Genomic DNA, 19422 nt, shown 5'->3' on the forward strand with positions numbered 1-19422 from the left:
TATCAATAGATTGAGAAACTGTAGATTATTTAATGGATTAATCAATGATTTCACACATACACGGAACTGTAAGCAGCATTGCCAATCCCGGCGTGCTCCAAACATTCGGTTCGTCTGAGTAAGTCTGACACCACAGTCTCTTTATGACCACAAAGTGTCCACCGAGCAAGGAATTATGGAATTACAGTCCGACTTGGTGTATTAGACCCGAGTAAAAAGCCACTCCATGATTAGACCAAATATTGCCCGCATCCATAAAGTGTTCGATACGTATATCCCAATTGGTGTAACTGTCCATGGGTGAAAAGTATCCAGCTACATCACTTCGGGATCGTGCCACTTTAGCATAATTTTCAATAGCATCCATAGGGTACGAATCTTAATGATCTCCCTCTCCTCGGCCTCTTCTCCCCAGAAAGAGCACGTAAAAATGTCGATTCTTGAAGACGAAGAAAAAAATCGAGCTTTTGGTATTACATTTTTTTTAAATTAAAGCTTAACGTTAGGCTTCACCATTCTCCCTGCTAGCGCACCGCCTGCACACGCGTGAAAACGTCGATGGTGTTCAATGATCCCTCCGTGCAAGGTGATATTTATAGAGGAGTATATGTGCCGGTCGACATGACCCCCGTTCCTTCCAAGAACCGCAACCCTTCCGCTCCCTGCTGAGAGTGTACCTGCACCACTCGTTAATCAACACATTCACGAGCCTCCCGATTGCTGCTGTTCCCACCGCTCATACAATCTAACTACAGGATACCTCCTCATATCCGCAACCCTATTTTTCTTCTAGATTTGAAGTTTTCGTGACTGCAAGGATCCATACTCTTTGGCTCTTTCGGTAAAGTCACGTAGGTGAAAATAATAATAAAATAAAATAAAAAAGTGAAAAACAACTAAATTAAATCACATATTTTTCTTATTAATCGTGGATTTTCCCATCCTGATTTTACAGGCCCTGTTCCCCGGTATGCTCTTCTATTCACCGGCCCCTTTTTCCCAGCATGCACATCGAGAACATACATCGTCACTCCTATTATCCACCAAAAAAATAATCGCAGGTAAAAGGTGCTTGAATGGGAAATGCGTCCTATTATCCGCAAAATTATCCACGATTCCTTTCCTGGGGACAACAATGATCCTCAGCGTCCGTGCCTCACACCGCTGCGGATCAGAGGAGTTTCTCCTCTGCTCTTGGTAATCTATGGGCACATAATCCGAAAAATGTAAAAACAAAAATACCTTTACACTCACGCTCCTTTAAGTATTTGCTGCTCTTCACTCGTCAAGGGTCAGTGTCTTGTTGCGCACATGAATGCAAGCACGCGAAGAAGTAAACCGATTCCAGTAAGCCCTCGCTTCACGAGTTTGCACTCAAAGCGTCTTCGATATAACGCGGTTTTTCCATTGGGATCCCAGGATGAAATGCGCGTTGTAAATTTAAATTATTATTAGGAGGAACGCGCACCGTTATAACGCGGTTTCTGAGCGGCCAACAACGAACTACTTTCTTGAGCTGCGGTGGCTGTGGGGTGTGGGAATTCTGGGTATGCACGCGGAATGACAGAGTACGTGGCGTACCCTCATCTCGCTTCTTTCGTCACGCCGTCTTACTGCGTACATCGTATCTCGCAAAACCACATCTTTTACATGATTTCTTACGAGGAAATAGTTTTTTTGGCTCGCGTGTCCTTTTGCTGAACGCAGCAAGCACCACGTCGTAATGGGCACCATGCAATGCGCCAGCATGCGTCATACTCGGCCTCTAAAAGACACCACTCACTCTTAATAAATCACGTCACTCGTACCCATTTTTCCCACTGGCACGTGCGAGCGCGGTGCCCTGATTGTACGCGTGGTTTATTTTTTGTCCACCGGTTATTTGGCGTGCCGAGCCGGAATCAAAATCGTGACATACGCTGGCCTCGCGAGACACGAATCTGGCTCGGGGCCAAGCAGGGCCAGAGATAATTACTCATTCATCGCGTGCGACGTCAATCAGTAGGGCTCAAATGCAGCATCACCGCGTCGTCTACATATTGTCTCGACTCAATAACCGCGTGCAATGACAATGGCACGGCTCAGCTTCTGCAGTGGAAAAAAACCTGGCCGCTCCCCAGCCAGCCCGTGGCTTGGCACGGCCGCGTCACCTGCTCGGGTGTGCAGTGGAAAATAAGAGGGAGTGAGTGACGGCAAACACACACGCTGTTGTCTACAAAGTACATTTCACACAGCCGTGGCTCTCGGCTCCTTCTCGTCATCCCCAAAGCCGGCCCTGACCCGCGTCCCCTTCTGGTTGGCCCTCTCGAGCGCCGGGGTCTGCGTTGCGTCGTCCAGGTCCGACTCGGGAAGCGCGAACGGTGGCTTGCGCTCGGGCGACTCTCGCTCCACGGCATCGTTGTTGCCGACTTGAGCCGCCGGGTTCTTAGTCGACGCCTTCCGGCCGAGCGCCTTGGTGAGCATTTTTGCGCCGGCGTCGTCCGGCGAGTCTGGATTCTGCCAGCCGGGCCAGAACGCCGGGCCCGTGCCGGCTTGGGCCGTATCGTCCGGCCGGCCGTTCTCATTTGGAAAAGGGGGATGAGGAGGAGGAGAAGCGGCGCCCTCGCTGCCAGACTGTTCGCCGCCGCTGAGCTGATCGAGCTGATCGCCGTCCGCGGCGCCAGCGCCATTCGGCTTGCGCTTGAAGGAGCCCGGCATTCGCTGGCCAGGCAGCGCGGTGCTGGCCGCCTTCAGCTTGTCGTGAATGCCGCCCGTGAAGCGGCTTCCCGACTCCTTGAAATCGGCCGTCCACTGGGAGGCGTGCGCCGAGATGCCGCCCATCTGCACAGGGATGACAGGAAAACCGGGGAACACAGGGAGTTGGTGGGGGGTACGGCGGCACGACCAACGGAATCACCGACAGGACCGCTACTCGCGGAAATTATAGTTCACTCTCTGAAACTTTACAGCGTAATTCTAGATTTGAAGCTTTCGTGACTGCAAGGATTCATACTCTTAGTTTTTTCGGTAAAGTCACGTAGGTAAAAAATGAAATTAAAATTAATTTTAAAAATCACGACGTTTCGGAGGCAACACAAGTGGTTATGCATATCTGTTCTGTCTGGCAGAGGAAATAATATTAAATATTAATTTAGGATGAAGTTGTCTTTCTATTAGGACATTACCCTATTGACAATTGGGTTGCCCAAAACCAGAAAAAGAGGCCTATTTGATAATATTGTAACGTATTTTGTCCTGCCAGCTACCGATAACATAATCCACGCGTAAACACAAATGTTTCCTAACCTTTTAAAATAAGCGCCATTCGGGGGAGCGGTGGTGCAGTGGTTAGCGCACTGCATGATCAAACCTGGTGACCGAAGTACAACTCTCGGGCACGGCTAACATCAATATTGACTGATATGGCTATACAACCTCCACGATAAGGCAAAATGGTGGTGAGATGTTATCTACCTCACCCGGTATACAGGAGGTCGTGGGTTCAATCCCGACACTGAAGCCTGTACATTTGCTGGTCGCGTGGATTTTTCACTGGGTCCTCCTGTTTTTCCTTCCACATTTGGAATCAACATGTGATTGGAGTATTTGGCTGCTATAAATTTCCACGTGGTAAGCCACTTCGTTGAGCTGTTGTTTGTGGCCAGGTCGCGCCTGAACAAGAGCTACATAGCTCAGTGGGCCTTACCTGGTAAAATAAATGTAAAATATTAAATAGTTGACCGTGTTAAAGGACTGTACAGAGCCCTTTATTCGATTAAACAATACTCGGGAAAAAAATTATTTGTATGGCTAGCAATGTCAGTTTAACACGTAGGCTTTCACGACCAATATCTTGCTCCAAATGCGGTAATGCCCACGCAACACGCAAACAACCGTCGCACACAGCAGATTCAAGACACCGATGCCAGTGCAGCGAGCAAGGTCAAGAATTACCCACCCCCCACCCCGGGGGGAGAGATATTTGCACTGCCCTGCCCCTCTCACCAAAAGAGCGGCTTTGATGTCGCGAATGCACAAAGACCGAAAATATACTTGGTAGCGTCACGCCGCTCGGCCAGGGCACTCGGTCCTGCGAAATGCCTGCACGCGCTCTCGCTGACACGAGGCAGCGTGGCAGGCCGCTGGTCTTTGTTAGCCTGTCGTGAATTTACAGCGGCGCACCACTTAGGGTGATTGCTTTGCTGCCGACGGGGGTGTCAGAAAAAATCTTGTATTTTTGGAAATGTTTAATATTTATAAGACGTGATGGTACAATACTGGGCGGGGCGGGGGGTGTAATACTGTTGTCTGGCTGTCTATGAATAACCTCGTTAAATAATGGGTTTTGGAAAGAGAAATTCTATACAGTTTTTTTGTTACAAAAACACAATGCACGATCGAATTTTGCTACAAATTTGGAGTGTGACGGTACGTGACCCCCCCCCCACAACACCACCCCTTGGCGAATCCATGACCATTCGGAGTCCGCGATTTCGACTCGCGTGCATTGCTCGTCTTTCACAGCGGTGGGGAATGCGGCGGCCTCTAGTGTCTGCAGGGGTTCGCCCCGAATGGAGGACGGGTGTGCCGAGTGTGGAACGGGGGGGGGGGGGGGGGGTCCGCGCACGAACCTCATTGCGCGTCTTCTCCGACAGCTTGCGCAGCCAGTCCCCGATCATGCTGAGAATGGCGGCAAAGTAGGCCATGCCCAGGAGGATCCAGAACCACACGAGCGGCTTGTACCACTCGCGGTACACGATGTCGCGGTTGCCGCCTGCCGTCGCAAGCGCAGCGTGGACGGCGAAACAATAGTACGGGTCAGAGTCAGGCCTGTCGCAACATTGATGCGTTCTCGCGGCCCTTTATAGTGGCGGACGCGAACCGTGCCGGGCCGGCGCGGCTTGTTTCTTGTCGCAACGTACGTACGTGTAGCAGTGTATGTATGTTGAACTTCTTTCGCACCGTACGTAGCCAACCGTGCTAATCGTAGGCGTGGGGGCGAAGGACAACAAATTAAACGCAAAAAGCAGTTCTAAAGAAAGGAGTTTTCAATCTGAATGATTTAAAAGTGCCATAGCTCCAATGGCTTCCTAACATCGTAAGGAAGAGCGTTCCAGACGGCCTCAGAAGTGCACCTGAAAGCGCGCGATGCGGTGACCGCCGTCTTTGTTCAATGGTTAGCCAAAAGCCGCGGCGAGGATGAGCGGAATTCGCGTGACGATTTATGCTCCTTGACCAGATCAGCAAGGCATCGCGGTTCATTTGCGGCAAGCACTCTGTGCGTAATGAGTGCGGAAGAGCCGCTCGACTCTTCAGTTGTTGGCCGCTATCCAGAGGTCGCAACCGGGTACCCGATACCCGAACCCTACCCGATACCCGGCTACCCGGCCGGGTACGGGTACCCGTTTGCGACCCTGGTGCGGCCGGGTACGGGTAGACCGTGAGTCACTGGTGAGTAACTGTTTGTCACTCATTTCCCAACGTCTTGTCTCTTCTCACAATTCAAGTTCCTAGAATCAACCCACCCGCGCCTGCAACATGGCTTCATCCCAGAGGTCGCAATCAGGTAACCGATACCCGTACCCTACCTGTACCCGGCCGGGTACGGGTAGGGTACGTGTACGGCCGGGTACGGGTACCCGTTTGCGACCCTGGTGCGGCCGGGTACGGGTACGGATAAGGAATCAAAACCCGTTTGCGACCTCTGCCGCTATCCCTGACTTAACGCGGTTGCACACTAGCCGTGCATGATGATTGCTCAACACATCCCTACGATGTGGAGGCTACCGATTCGATTTAGGACATGCACGTGCCCGCCTTTTCCCGGCAAGCCAGGGTTTGGCACCTCAGTGGCCACGTAAAGGGAGCCTCGCAACTCGTGCGTGATCGACCGACCCTCGCCTCCGCGGCGCTGGATCTTAGGCGTGCGCCGTCACTGCCCGTTGTTATGATTCAAAGTCGTTATGCAGTGGCCCGGTGTAACAGACCGTAGTATACCCGGGGTTAAAACGGCCTAGGCTAGATTATACCCCTCTAGGCCAAATTATACCCCCATGATAGTAATAGTGTTGAGCGATATACACAGGAATTACTAAATGTTTCCAACATTTTATTTAAAACTGTAAACACATAGACTTTGATTACTTCAACCAGAAAAACTTTAATAATAACCCTATCCCTTAACCTAACCCTAAAAATGCTTCAATTGATCAAATTGAGATTTTTACTTCCATTTAAACGCTTTTTAGATATCGATTGAAGTTCGTTTGAACTTTCACATGGGGCATCTTCTGGCCTGGAGGGGCATGGCCTGGCCCAGTCGATTTTAAACCCCCGGGGGGTATAGTTTAGCCGAGGACACTTTATCCCCCCGGGTATACTCTGGCCTGGGCCAAACTATACCCGGGTTTAATCGGGGCAGGGGTTATTTCAGCCTGTTACACCGGCATTCATTACCGTGCGGTCCTCGATGTACTCAGAGGTTAGAGGCCACCTGTTGACCTGCCCCCGGTTTTGCTTTGAACCCGGGCCACCGTCAGCAATGGAGGCAACCGTTGTTTCACGTGTCCCAACGTTGTTCTATTTGACGTGGTGGTCAAACACGGGGCCGAGGAAGACGCGTACGCGTTTGCTCTACTGGAGCGACTGGGGAGGGTGGGGCGAGGAAGTGGCCCGGGACTGAGATGCTAAGTTAATGGGGCTGCATCATGCTCGTGTCGTATTGCACCAGATATCCACCTTTCTCGTGCCCGGTTTTTTTTTGTCATTGCCGTTACTTACCCACACGGCAAGATGTACCACTTAAGCGGACCCGTATCGATTTAAAAATGGATAGCTGTGTTATTGTTGTGTCTTTTGCGGAGTCTTAAATCTGGTTTTTACACTCCAGTGCTCTTTGCGTGACGTCAACACGCGGTGGGGGGGGGGGGTTCATCGGCTGAAGGAGCGATCAGCAACCCCTCCTCCCACACTGCCCCGTAGATGCCTTTACAATTATACTCTTAGGTTTTTTCGGTTAAGTCACGTAGGTAAAACATAATAAAAAAGTAAAATAATAATGAATGAAAATAGATCAATTAAATCACGACGTTTCAGAGGGAACACAAGTCTCCGTCTTCAGGTGGGACCGTCACAGCTAAATTTACTGTATCAAGATGATACTTGATACAGTAAATTGATTTATTTTCATTTATTATTATTTCATTTTTATTATTTTTTACCTACGTGACTTTACCGAAAAAACCTAAGAGTATGAATCCTTGTAGTCACGAAAGCTTTAAATTTAGCCTTTACAATTGTATGGAACGCTCATCCAAATCACTTTCATTACTCAAGAGACCGACAAGGGGGTTGGGGGTGGGAGAGGAATTGAAACCGCCCAACTTGTCCGATGCTCAAGCCGGCACCTGAAACCACTGATGGTTTTAATTGTCTGTCAGATAAACAAATAAAGAAATACTAACAAGTTGTAATTAATCTAAATGCATTTCGGCCTGCTATGATGGCGAACAATGCTGCACTGGAATCAGTTTTGAAATAAGTGGATAATACCACCAGACCGCCGATGCGATAAACTCGAAATTGAAAAATGGATTAGACTTAATTTCAGACTTCAAAAATAGACATGCCTCTGTTTGATGGGCGACCACCATGCATACCAGGTGTTATAGGTTGCAGGGTCTATGTCGTGAGCAGAGGAGGGCAGTGCAGCAAATATCATCGTTGTACTCGACCTTAAATGCTGCACTTTTATGCTTTACATCTTCACCGACCTGCACTGACCAAGCGTGGTGAAGTATGGCAAAAATAACCCCCCATGACCCGATCGGTGTGGGGAGGCCCTCATCCAGCAGTGGATTGACTAACGGGGCTGTGCATAGTCTTAGGTTTTTCCGGTAAAGTCACGTAGGTAAAACATTAAAATGAATAAAAGTAAAATCAAAATAAAATAAAAATCACGACGTTTCGGAGGCAACACAAGCTTCCCTCTTCAGGTGAAACTGTCACAGCAAAATATCTGTATCAAGTGAAGAGAAGTCCCAAGAGGTACGACCTTCGGCATGTGCATGTACATGTATGTACATGCTGTGCATGTACATGCGTGTACAGTTCAACAACATATCTCATTGCTGTTTATGATCTGGCTTGGCTCGGGAAGCCACGGGCAAGACCATCAATTCCTAAAAATCCCCGAGGAATTTCACTCCTGCTCGTAGCGCTTCGGGGGCCTTCCTAACTGAATTCTGAAAAGCACCGAGCAGAGACGAAACAGCAGTCTCGACGTGACAGAAACACTTGCCCAAAACGCGCTAATTGCTCAAGACGCCGCCCTTATTTCACCCGAAACAGGAGGGCGTTACATTTGTATCCTCTTCATAAAGTGAAAATATACGCTTTGCTCTCCGATGCGTTGTCGTTTAGTTACACGTGTTGTTTGTCACGATGTGGGACGTTTCGCTCCGAGTGCATTACGATTAATCGTACTGTCCCACAAAGACGTGTGTTGAGATTAATTGAAATGCACACTCCCTTTCTCTACGTGCCACGTCCTTTCTCAAAGATGCAGGCGATCGTGGCCTTCCATTCAGCTGTGCCCATGATATTACTCAAGAACCATGCATCAGATACTCCCAGTTGCATCCAACTGGGGGACAGAATAATGATAAAACTAGATGCCGGCCGACCACGGGAGCAGGCAGGGTTTGGGAAAGGTTTCTCTACAATCGACCACGTGAAGACTGTTGATCAAATCACGGACCTATGCAATGAATTTCAAATACCATTGTGGCTGTGTTCAAATTATACTCAATGAAATGCACAACCATGTATTTATTTATCTATTTATCTATTGCATAAGACAATTTGGAGACCGTACGTGATTAATAGTTTCTTGCTTCTGGGTCCGATAGGTCAAGGAAGGGGGGGTCGGGGGGTTAAATCTAGTGCCTACGTTTTGCAGCATTACCACGGCTACGATCCACGTGCCGTACCCCAGCGGCACCCCGGTGAGCGTTCGGTGAGGAGCAAAAGCCCTCTGCATATCCCACCTGCCACGTAGTCTCCGAAGCCGATGGTGGTGAGCGTGATGACCACGAAGTAGATGGCCTCCAGCGGCGTCCACAGCTCGATGTGCATGAAGATGATGGTGGGCAGCACCACGAAGAGGCCGCAGCCCATCATGATGAAGATGATCGTGGAGATCACCCGGATCCACGTGGCGCTCACGTGCCACTTCTGGAGGCCGGCGAACAAATGCCCACGTGTGCACGCACGGGCCGAGAATACGAGAGAGTACAATTAGAACAAAAGTATTATTACTAATAAGGTTTTTCCCCTTTTTTCTGGAAACAAAACTGACACCTTTTGCAAGGAATCATGCTTACATTAATCACAATACTTGCAGTCAAATGCAAAAAAAAACAGTACTCTGATCATTTATGCATTGACTTTGAAACTGATTGGTCCACACCAGAGACAGCTTTCTTTAGAGCCTAGTCTCATATGGTGTTCGACCAGATGACGCCAAAAGGCCACCATAGAGGAAAACGGTCATCTGTGAAAAACTACTGGACATCTGTGAAAAAGAGCTTGATAGCTCATCGGATTCCTCCAGTATAAACAAACAACACGATTCAAGCAAGTAGGGAATGCCGATGTTATGAGTGGGTGACGTTATGGAGGCAGCGTCACAGCTGGAGGGGGCTCACCATGAAGACCTTCTCGACACGCGCAATGGCCTTGCCGAAGATGGTCCCCAGCTGGTCGCCGACGCCGGCGAGGAGGAAGCCGAAGATGGGGATGCCCACGAGTGCGTACGCCGTGCAGAAGATGCGGCCCCAGTCCGTGCTGGGCGACACGTTGCCGTAGCCTGACGACGACACGGAGGGACGCGAACACGGAATCATCGATCGTGTACCGTCGTCAACCGTCGTCATCGTTTTTTGTCGCCCTCAAATCATCGGCGTCATCATCGCCGACGACGGATCAAGTATCGAGTGTGTGCATGTTGAACTTCGATTTAAAGAAACGTCGTGAGAATTATTTTATTATGTTTTATTTTTATTATTTTATTATTTCCATTCTACGTGACTTTACCGAAAGAACCAAGAAGATGTTGAACTTCTTTCACACCGGAGGTGCGGAGTGTGCAGGTGGTGTAACTGCACCGGGGTCCACGGGTTGGCGGGGCCCAGGTGCCAGGCTACGATGATGGCTTGGGGGCCCTGGCAGTTCCAGCTTTAGGCAACATAGGAAATTGGCCCTGAGTGATAGCAGACTCTGGAGAGGCACCAATGTCAAGTTCTTTAGTCTTGGGGGGGGGGGGGGGGCGAATGACACCGGGGATGTCACGTGATCTTCTCACGTGACATCAAGGAACCTCGGCCTGTATCGGTGGAAGTGCGCACAGTGATGGGACACGAGGGGCCCCATTGCATTCCTTGCACCAGTGACCCAATGCTACAACCCTCTCGTCCACTACGTCCTCACCAAATCTCTCACGAATCCACGACGATTCAAAACGCTGCCGCCAGATTGCTCACCCACGCCAGCAAAGGTGGTGAGCAAGCCACCCCCAACACCGCACTCCGATCCCTCCACCGACTCCCGATCCAATCCCAAGATCAACTTCAGGGCTGCGTTCGCCATCTCGAAGATCCTCCGTTTTTTTGGCGAGAGGGCACTGAGACCATGAACTCGCTCCGCTTGACAACTTGGTTTAACCAAGGGCGGTTGAACCCCGAATTTAAACCCAGGATATCGACGGTGCTAGCGCCGACGCACGCTGGTATCTTAATCCACCCAATCACCGCAGCAGGAGGTCTCCACAAGCCAGGGGACAGTGAGTGAACACTTCGACAGACTGGTCACTCGCAGCTGCGTGGCTGTCAGCTTTAAAGGGGCACGCGGACACTTGAAACTGAAAGGGCAGAGGTCTGCGAGCAGGGATCAGGGGGCAGAGGGGCACATGAAAGGGAGAAATATTTACGCCGAAGCCCAGACAGTTTCGGGCACCTTGGGCCACCCCGTGCCATCTGGCTATGAGTGTGAATGTGCCCCACATTTCTTATCTATATAAAAATAGAGCGGTAGAGACACGCCGATCGCCAGGGGTGGGTGTCGGCCGTGGAACTTTGCGATACCGCCGTGGAGTTTGGCTCAAGTCTGTGCGAAGTAACATCATCGTCTTGTCAAGATGGGGTCACGCCGGTGCTTGCCACTTAACGACAAGGTGTGAAAAAAATAATCCTGGGATTTCAAAAAGAAGAAGTTTAAATGTGTGCAAGCGTCCAAGAAATTCCGTTTTCTTAAACATATATATCAAAAGGAAAAATATCTTGTTCACGAAAGACAATCATCGTTTGTGCTCACGACTTGTATATGCGCTCGAAAAACTGTAGCTTGTTTGCCAGCTGCGTATCGTTTTACTCTGCGAATGAAAAATAAAGATTAAGATTTATTTTTGAAATCCTTAAATATAGTCGTAACAGCTGCACACTGCCGCTCGTACATAAATTAAGAATGTAACAGTCGGAGGAATGATAAACACATCTGCGATGTGTTCTACAGACATGCGGAGCAATCAGCGTTTAGTTATTGCATTAAAGACTAGCAGCATTACAGATGTACAGAGTGATCCATTGACATAAAACCAGTTGTCAGAATCTGCCAGGGTTATGCTGGTACACGCCATACTGGCGCTACTCAGAACACCACACACATGAACCGGATTCTATTATTACGCTACCAATGTTTCCGCAGAGAGGAAATGAACTTACAGACACGGACCTCATTCCGGCGCTTCTACGATTCCATGTGGAGCGTTGTGAATACCCCCACGTGCTAAATCGGTTGAACCAGGGTCCCACGTGCCGTCACGCGTGGGTGTTACGGGAGGAGACGTTTTTCGATTGTTTTTTTTTGGTCGGAGATGGAACAATCGCATTGCCCCAGCATTCGCCTCTGGATATTTTCTCTTGTAAGGGCCACGTCAAAGACCTTGTGTGTGTGTGTATGTGCGCATGCTGCGATAGTGTAGCGGTGATCGCTACGCTGCGCTACGAACCCGGCGACCCGTGTTCGATTCCCGCTCACGGCCAACACCAGCGACGGTTATCTGAACAGGTTCTGGGCCTCCCCAAGGTCGACTCAGCCTAAAATGAGTACCTGGTGTGCGGTGTGTAAACATCGCCACTGGGGAGACAAAGGTGTTGGCCACCCACCCCCTCGTGTGCCATGCCGGCCTTCATGGGTGCTACCCGCTAACAGCACTTGCCCCAACAGTCTGTTAAAACTTCACTGGGGGATCTTTGTCTTTGTGTTTGTGTGTGTGCCGCAAGATATCGGTGACCTCGGCGTAAGTGTCGTCATCACGGAAGGCTTGTAAAGCAATTCACAGTGGCGACGTTGGACAAAGTACATCCGGCGAGAGTTAAAAACATATATATAGTAATGTACGTTGTTATTGAGATCGGTGGGCGATGTGTCGAGGCTTTTAATTTAAATTGTATTCTTCCCATTGTATTCTCCCCCCCTTATTGGTCACCCAGTGTCCTTATACATCTCAACGTTCATCCTACAAAGTCCCATCACAAGGGAGAAACACAAACAAATAGACAAAAAAATGAAAGAAAATTGCCCGTATCGGACCGGCTGTACACCGTACGGACCTAAAAGCTCAATTTCCCTGCACAAGAATACGGGTGGGTTGACAGGAAAGCAGTCGCCACGAATCATCGTCTGTCATCTCCGACGAATGCCGGGCCCACCATTACCATCGCTACGACACCCAACACGCGGCGAGGTAACTCGAGCAAAACGTGAACCGCGGGCATCTTTCTCCGCGCTCGCCCGACAGCGCGGGCACTGCAAGAAGCGGTCCGCTGCGTGCCACTTCCACGTGACCATTCGCGCATTTAATTGTGGGTGGCATGGGGGTCCAGCTTGCGGTCGGGACGCTGGTGCTTTCCGTTTGATTTATGAGCAAGGGGACCACGAGTGAGCGGTGGTTACGTGGCTAGCTCCTGGCTGGCCATCGAACAAAGACCGTCGTCGCCGCATCGCGCGCCTTCAGACGCGCTCCTGTGGCCGTCTGGAACGCTCTCCCTTCCGATGTCAGGAAGCCACTGGAGCTGTGCACTTTTAAATGTGGATTTAAAACTAATTTCCTTAGAAGTTATTGTTGTTCTTTCTCCGAATCGCACCTTTGATTAGCACGGTTGGTTAACGTACGGTGCGAAAGAAGTTCAACATACATACCTACAAATATGTCAACCTGAGTTTGATTCCAGGCGCTGGCTAACATCAGCGGTTAGTGATATCTGAACCAATCCTAAACCTCTCCCTTCTCACTCACCACCACTGGTCAGCATGGTGAAGTATGGTCAAATGACCCCCCCACCGCCCCCCCCTCCAACATCGACCAACAGCATGGGGAGGCCTGCATCAAGCAGTGGATTAGCAAAAGGGAGGTTCAAGATGCGTTTTTCAAATTTATTTTATTTCACCACGTGGTGAGAACTCCAGAGACGACTGAGTCGCACTTGCAAGAGTGACCTGGGGCATTGGTCTGTCTGTAGGCGGCGATTACTGCTGTGCATAATTCCCATTGAGTAGTTTAACACGTAGGCTTTCGGGACCAATATTATCCATATTAAAGTGTTTTTTTTGGGTTAGATTGCGTAAATATGAATATGCCACTAAACCTGCCACCACGCGACGCGGCCAATTAGTAAGGTTTGTCATGTAAACAAAACGTTGCCAATTGGTTACTACTTCGGCATACCGGTTGTGTGTTGGAGATGAAACCGACAACGTTGACAATTCGAGCGCTGTGGCGTTTCGCTGGTGATTACAAATTGACTCTAATTGAGTGACTTTCGGGTAAATTTCGAATTAGCCTAATTTTGACCTTCATTATCTGTGGGCAATGGGTAACGATTTGTGGTCCGGATGCTGGGCTTCCTCTGTGCATGTGGGAATACGCGTACACACAAATTTCTTTGCACACGGGGGAAATAAATGCTTCTGCAAAACACACCGGATGCAGGCATCACACTCTCCAGGGTTAAAGCGTAGTTCTAGAAAGCGTAACGTGCTCATAACACCTTGTTGGGGAAATGTGTGCATTTACGCCACGTGGCGATGAGATTTAACGTGGAAGAGCAACTCAATGGCTCCACATTATCCTATAGCCATACACCAGCGAGAGTTTGCAACTGTCATAGATGACCTCATCTATGGCCGTGGCACTCAGAAAATGTTATTTTCGTGGGTTTGACAGCGTTTTTCTCCACATCCCTGGAGTTTTATGCGTTCAAAAATACTACCGAATGGATGCCCGCCAATATTTACTTTGTTTTAAGGATGAGGATCGATTTATCCGTGGCGTGTGCGATAAGCGGAACGTAATAATGAAAAGCCACCCACAAATGCACCTAGAGAGAAAACAATTATCAGTGCATATTATCTAAATTTCGATTTAAAGCTTTCGTGACTGCAGGGATTCATCTTCTTGGTTCTTTCGGTAAAGTCACGTTGTATTATGTTTTATTTTTATTATTTTATTATTTCCATTCTACGTGACTTTACCGAAAGAACCAAGAAGATGGATATTATCTGTTGTGAAATATGGATCAGAAACATGAATGTTAGCAAAGGAAATGTAAAAACAGCTGAAAACATCTGGCCACGGTGCCGAGATGTTAACTACCCCACCTGGTATACAGGAGGTTGTGGGTTCGATCCCGACCCTAAAGCCTGTATATCTGAAGTTTGCCCACGCCGGATTCGTTCGAATGTTGGAAACGGTGCCTGCGAAGGAAGGCGTGCCGAGTCGCTCTCACCTATCGTGGTGAGCACCGTCCCGGCGAAGAAGAAGGCGCTTCCTAGATCCCACAGGCTGCTGCTGTGGTTCGTGTTGTTGGCAAGAGGGTCCACGCCGGCACTGATGGCATCTTTCACGTGCTGCTCGTGGATGTGCCGCGGACACAAACAGACGCGGAGATGAATGCGGATTAATACACAGAAATGCCCGGCGACGCATAATGAATTTCCCATAATTCCTCTTGATATCCCAGCTTAAATATACGCTGCCAAGCTTGGTGGTGCCCATTCAGACGCTGTCTTCCCCCCGACAGACCTGTTCTTCACCTTGAGGACGGCTGCTTGCGTTGTGGCCGAAACGTCGTGAGAATTATTTTATTATGTTTTATTTTTATTATTTTATTATTTCCATTCTACGTGACTTTACCGAAAGAACCAAGAAGACTAACGACTGCCGTAGAGAAAATGTGACACGGTTAATGCGTTCGGGATCAAGACGTCATCACGGCCAAAGCCGCTGATGCCCCCCTCGCCATCGCGACCACAATGGTCGAGAAACGCAGCGACGACCCCCGAGAGCTGTCCTGACAGTCTCCCCCACCTCTTAGGGTCTCCACCCGGTGACCATGCCTGGATGTAACATCGTTAACTCGAATGCTTCCCATTTGTCTGTTAAATTTAGCAGAAAATCATCGTCGTCTTAGCCTTCGTGAGAGCGCATCTCCTTGCCTGACTCGTGATTTGTATTTTTGTTTACTTGATGCAGTCTCAACACAGCTGCTCCCAATTTTAGAAATGGTTTTGATGACATCTAGATATTTTTGGTTATATCAAGGCCTTGGATTGTGAGCTCTAATGAATTGAATCAGTTTCCAGACTGAGGCTCACTTCTCTGCTTGCTCCTTTCTTCACTCTAGCCCCTCTCTTCCCTCCCCTCTCATTCCAGATCTCTTGGCCGGGTCATTCAATTCTCTAGAAGTGCTTTCTGTGTTTACCTTGTTGTCCCCACCTCTGCACCGCCGATAAGCACGGTTGGCTACGTACGGTGCGAAAGAAGTTCGAACATACATACGTCATTTATTATTTATATTATTACTTCTATTAATTTTATTTTTTACCTACGCGACTTTGCCAAACAAGCCTAAGAGTATGAATCCTTGCAGTCACGAAAGCTTCAAATCTAGAATTAATACATACGTAAATTAATTTTAAAAAACGGACGCTTTTTTGCCAGTATGAAAAGATAAGAATAGGTTTTACCCTTTCTGGCAATAAAACAGGAGGTGTGATGAAGGTTCAAACACCAAATAGAAACCTTTTGCAAGGAATCATGTTCGCATCAGCCACAAGTATACTTGTGGTCTGACACTGGTGAGACGAGGCCCTGGTGTAGGCCAATCAGTTTCAAAGACAATGCCATATATCATTATCAGAGCATGTGTGTTTACATTTTCACCACAACGAGTGTGTGTGGTTAATACGAACTTGATTAATTGCAAAGGGTTTCTGTTTGGTGTTTGAACATCTAAACACCCGTTTTATTGCCAGAAAGCGTAAAACCTATTCTTATTTTTCATACTTAGGGGCCGTCCATAAATGACGTCACGCTATCTTGGACCCCCCCTTCGTCACACGACGTCACAAAAATCTGCCCCCCGCCTTCCCAAAATAAAACATGCTTCAAATCGCTTTAAACTATTGTCATTTGTAGTGCGTATTTAAAGTGGCGCTGCACTCTGATGTTGTAGGAGAAAACATGTATTAGAAAGTCTACTTAATTAAGTAGAACGTGCTGTCTATATTTATTTATTGTCACACATCGTCACAAATGTCTGACCCCCCCCCTCCTCCCTAGGTGCGTGACGTAATTTATGGACGTCCCCTTACATAAATTCCTTCTGCCCTTATCCTCCCCTTCCTACGCCTCTCTCCTCATTCTATTTCCCTGCTGCTCATCTTCAGCCGTACCACCCTCTTTGTCCATCTTGGGTACCTTTGTCCCGACATCCCTTCAATTCCCCCCGTTCCTTGCTCTTTCCACGTCAATTGTATCCCTGCCGCTACTCCCCACGCGCTCGGCGTGCCACGGGTACCACGGCTTTATGAATACAAATTAGTTTTGGATACGGTTGTGGTGGCAATTACCAAATGTACTTCACGTTCGCATTGACCAGAGTACGACTCCAGTTACTCGTTGGAAACGAGAAGACTGATTGGACAATCTTCAGCAGGCAAATATCATTAGCACCCTCGGTGGCCAAACGTCACTGGCAGGCCTAATAATGTATTTTTATGGGCAGTAACAGTTAATGATGTGATAGCCCCATTCATTTGAAAAGTCTCTGGGCGTGTCACGTGGTTCACTGCGGCTGGCTATATCAATACAGGAGGGTGGTGCCGCAACACGTTCTGCCACCTCGCGCGGTACTGACAAGTGCAATCAATCCAATAACTCAAATGAATACTAAATGTAATCCGTATGTTCATCCACTGCTGGATGAAGGCTTCCCCATGCTGTGTTGGTCGTGGGGTTTGTTTGACCATACTTCGACAGTCTCGTTAACGTGCGTTGGAGGAGAGGTGTGGGGGGGAGCAGGTCTGATTAGAATATCACTCGCCATCGGTGTTAGCCGTGGTCGGGGAGAAAACTCGGTTCGCTGGGTTTGATGGTGCACGCGACCAACACCAATGCACCCACTGCTCCACCGCGAACCCTTTAACCAAGGAAAGACTCACGCAGTCTCTCGACTCTTTGTCGGAAGGTTCCCGCTACCTACATGGCGGATACTGGGTAGCCAATCCATCAATGGGTGTTTGGCTTCATGCGCGACGGAACCGGGAGAAGCCGGAGGCACCCCCCCCCCCAACAAGTCGCACGTGACCTGATAACACACGCTGAGCGCCGCACGGACAGATTCAATAATCGGTTGCCCCACTGCCATCTCCTGGCCGCCTTGCGGACAACATCATACAAAGGACCCCTGGGCTTCTCAGGCAGTCGCCCGTGCAAATACGAACCAGGCTCACGCTCAGGCGACAGGCGTGGAGTCGCGTGTACGTTACGTTGAACTTCTTTCGCACCGTACGCGGCCAACCGTGCGAATCAGGAGGTGCGCGGGGTAACGGCAACACAACACACAGCACCAATTCCACGTCGTCACCCGCCTCCATCTCCTCATTCATCCACTGCTCCTCCTCCTCCTGCTCGTCCCGCTCACCTGTATGAGGGACATCATCTCGTGTCGGCTCACGCACTCGTGCTTGGCGAGGAAGTCCACCCTCTCGGCGTTCATGAACGAGCGCTGGCTCATCTCAAACGGCTGCTCGAGCGCTTGGAAGACCAGAGCGCCTGCCACCAGGTACACCAGCACCACGGCAAGCAGCACCAGCACCGCCTGCCACTTCATTGCCCCAGCAGCAGCGGCGGCAGTACTAGCAGCAGTAGTACTATCAGCAGCGGCGGTAGTACTAGCAGCAGTAGTACTATCAGCAGCGGCGGCAGCACTAGCAGCGGTAGTAGTAGCAGCGGTGGTGGTACTAGCAGCGGTAGTACTATCAGCAGCAGCAGTAGTACTAGCAGCAGTAGTACTATCAGCAGCAGCAGTAGTACTAGCAGCAGTAGTACTATCAGCAGCAGCAGTAGTACTAGCAGCAGTAGTACTATCAGCAGCAGCGGTAGTACTAGCAGCAGTAGTACTATCAGCAGCAGCGGTAGTACTAGCAGCGGTAGTAAATCAGCGGTAGCACTACCAGCGGTAGCAATAGCAGCAGTAGTACTATCAGCAGCAGCGGTAGTAGTAGCAGCAGTGGTGGTACTAGCAGCGGTAGCACAAGCAGGAGTAGTACTATCAGCAGCAGCGGTAGTACTAGCAGCGGTAGTATATCAGCGGTAGTACTACCAGCGGTAGCACTAGCAGCAGTAGTACTATCAGCAGCAGCGGTAGTAGTAGCAGCGGTGGTGGTACTAGCAGCGTTAGCACTAGCAGCAGTAGTACTATCAGCAGCAGCGGTAGTACTAGCAGCAGTAGTACTATCAGCAGCAGCGGCAGCACTAGCAGCGGTGGTGGTACTAGCAGCGGCAGCACTAGCAGCGGTGGTGGTACTACCAGCGTTAGCACTAGCAGCAGTAGTACTATCAGCAGCAGCGGTAGCACTAGCAGCGGTGGTGGTACTAGCAGCAGTAGTACTAGCAGGAGTAGTACTAGCAGCAGTAGTACTAGCAGCGGTGGTGGTACTAGCAGCGGTAGCACTAGCAGCAGTAGTACTAGCAGCAGAAGCGGTAGCTGTATCACGACCAACAGCGGCAGCAGTAGCAGCAGGAGCAACTGCTACTGCTGCAGAGGTAGCAGCAGCGGTAGAAGCAGACCAGAGCGCACTGAATGAATGAGCTCAAAGCTCAGTGCTAAAGAGAAGACATATACACGTAGAATGTATGTATGTAGCAGCAGTAGGAACTCCTACAGCAGCAGCAGTAACAGCAGATGAGTAACGGCAGCTTTAGTAGCAGCGATACGTAGCGGCAGTAACAGCGCAGTGGTAATAGCAGCAGCAGTAACAGTGATAGCAGCAGTAGGAATAGCAGCAGCATCAGCAGACACGAGCGCACGTGATGTGTTGAAT

At 49.4% G+C, this 19422-nt stretch overlaps 1 protein-coding gene across 1 annotated transcript; it reads right to left on the bottom strand.

Annotated features, from left to right (window-relative positions):
• Positions 1–2226: 2226 nt before the first annotated feature.
• On the bottom strand, positions 2227–18209 carry LOC144943353 (potassium channel subfamily K member 2-like). The gene is made up of 6 exons (XM_078870728.1): positions 18021–18209; positions 14823–14943; positions 9687–9847; positions 9027–9213; positions 4611–4753; positions 2227–2820 (listed from the first exon to the last, which is right to left on the bottom strand). The coding sequence occupies exons 1-6, from the start codon at positions 18207–18209 to the stop codon at positions 2227–2229; spliced, it is 1395 nt and encodes a 464-aa protein (XP_078726854.1).
• Positions 18210–19422: the final 1213 nt, after the last annotated feature.

Source organism: Lampetra fluviatilis, chromosome 30 (genome assembly GCF_964198595.1).
Source record: "Lampetra fluviatilis chromosome 30, kcLamFluv1.1, whole genome shotgun sequence".
Lineage (NCBI taxonomy): Eukaryota > Metazoa > Chordata > Hyperoartia > Petromyzontiformes > Petromyzontidae > Lampetra > Lampetra fluviatilis.

What these genes read in the sequence shown, in the direction of transcription:
- LOC144943353 (XM_078870728.1), bottom strand. Translation starts at nt 18,209, where the DNA reads ATGAAGTGGCAGGCGGTGCTGGTGCTGCTTGCCGTGGTGCTGGTGTAC. An exon ending in GTGTCGAGAAGGTCTTCATG is followed by an intron (nt 9,214 to 9,686) that starts GTGAGCCCCCTC and finishes GCCGGCCTCCAG; the next exon opens with AAGTGGCACGTGAGCGCCAC. An exon ending in CTTCGGAGACTACGTGGCAG is followed by an intron (nt 4,754 to 9,026) that starts GTGGGATATGCA and finishes TTGCGACGGCAG; the next exon opens with GCGGCAACCGCGACATCGTG.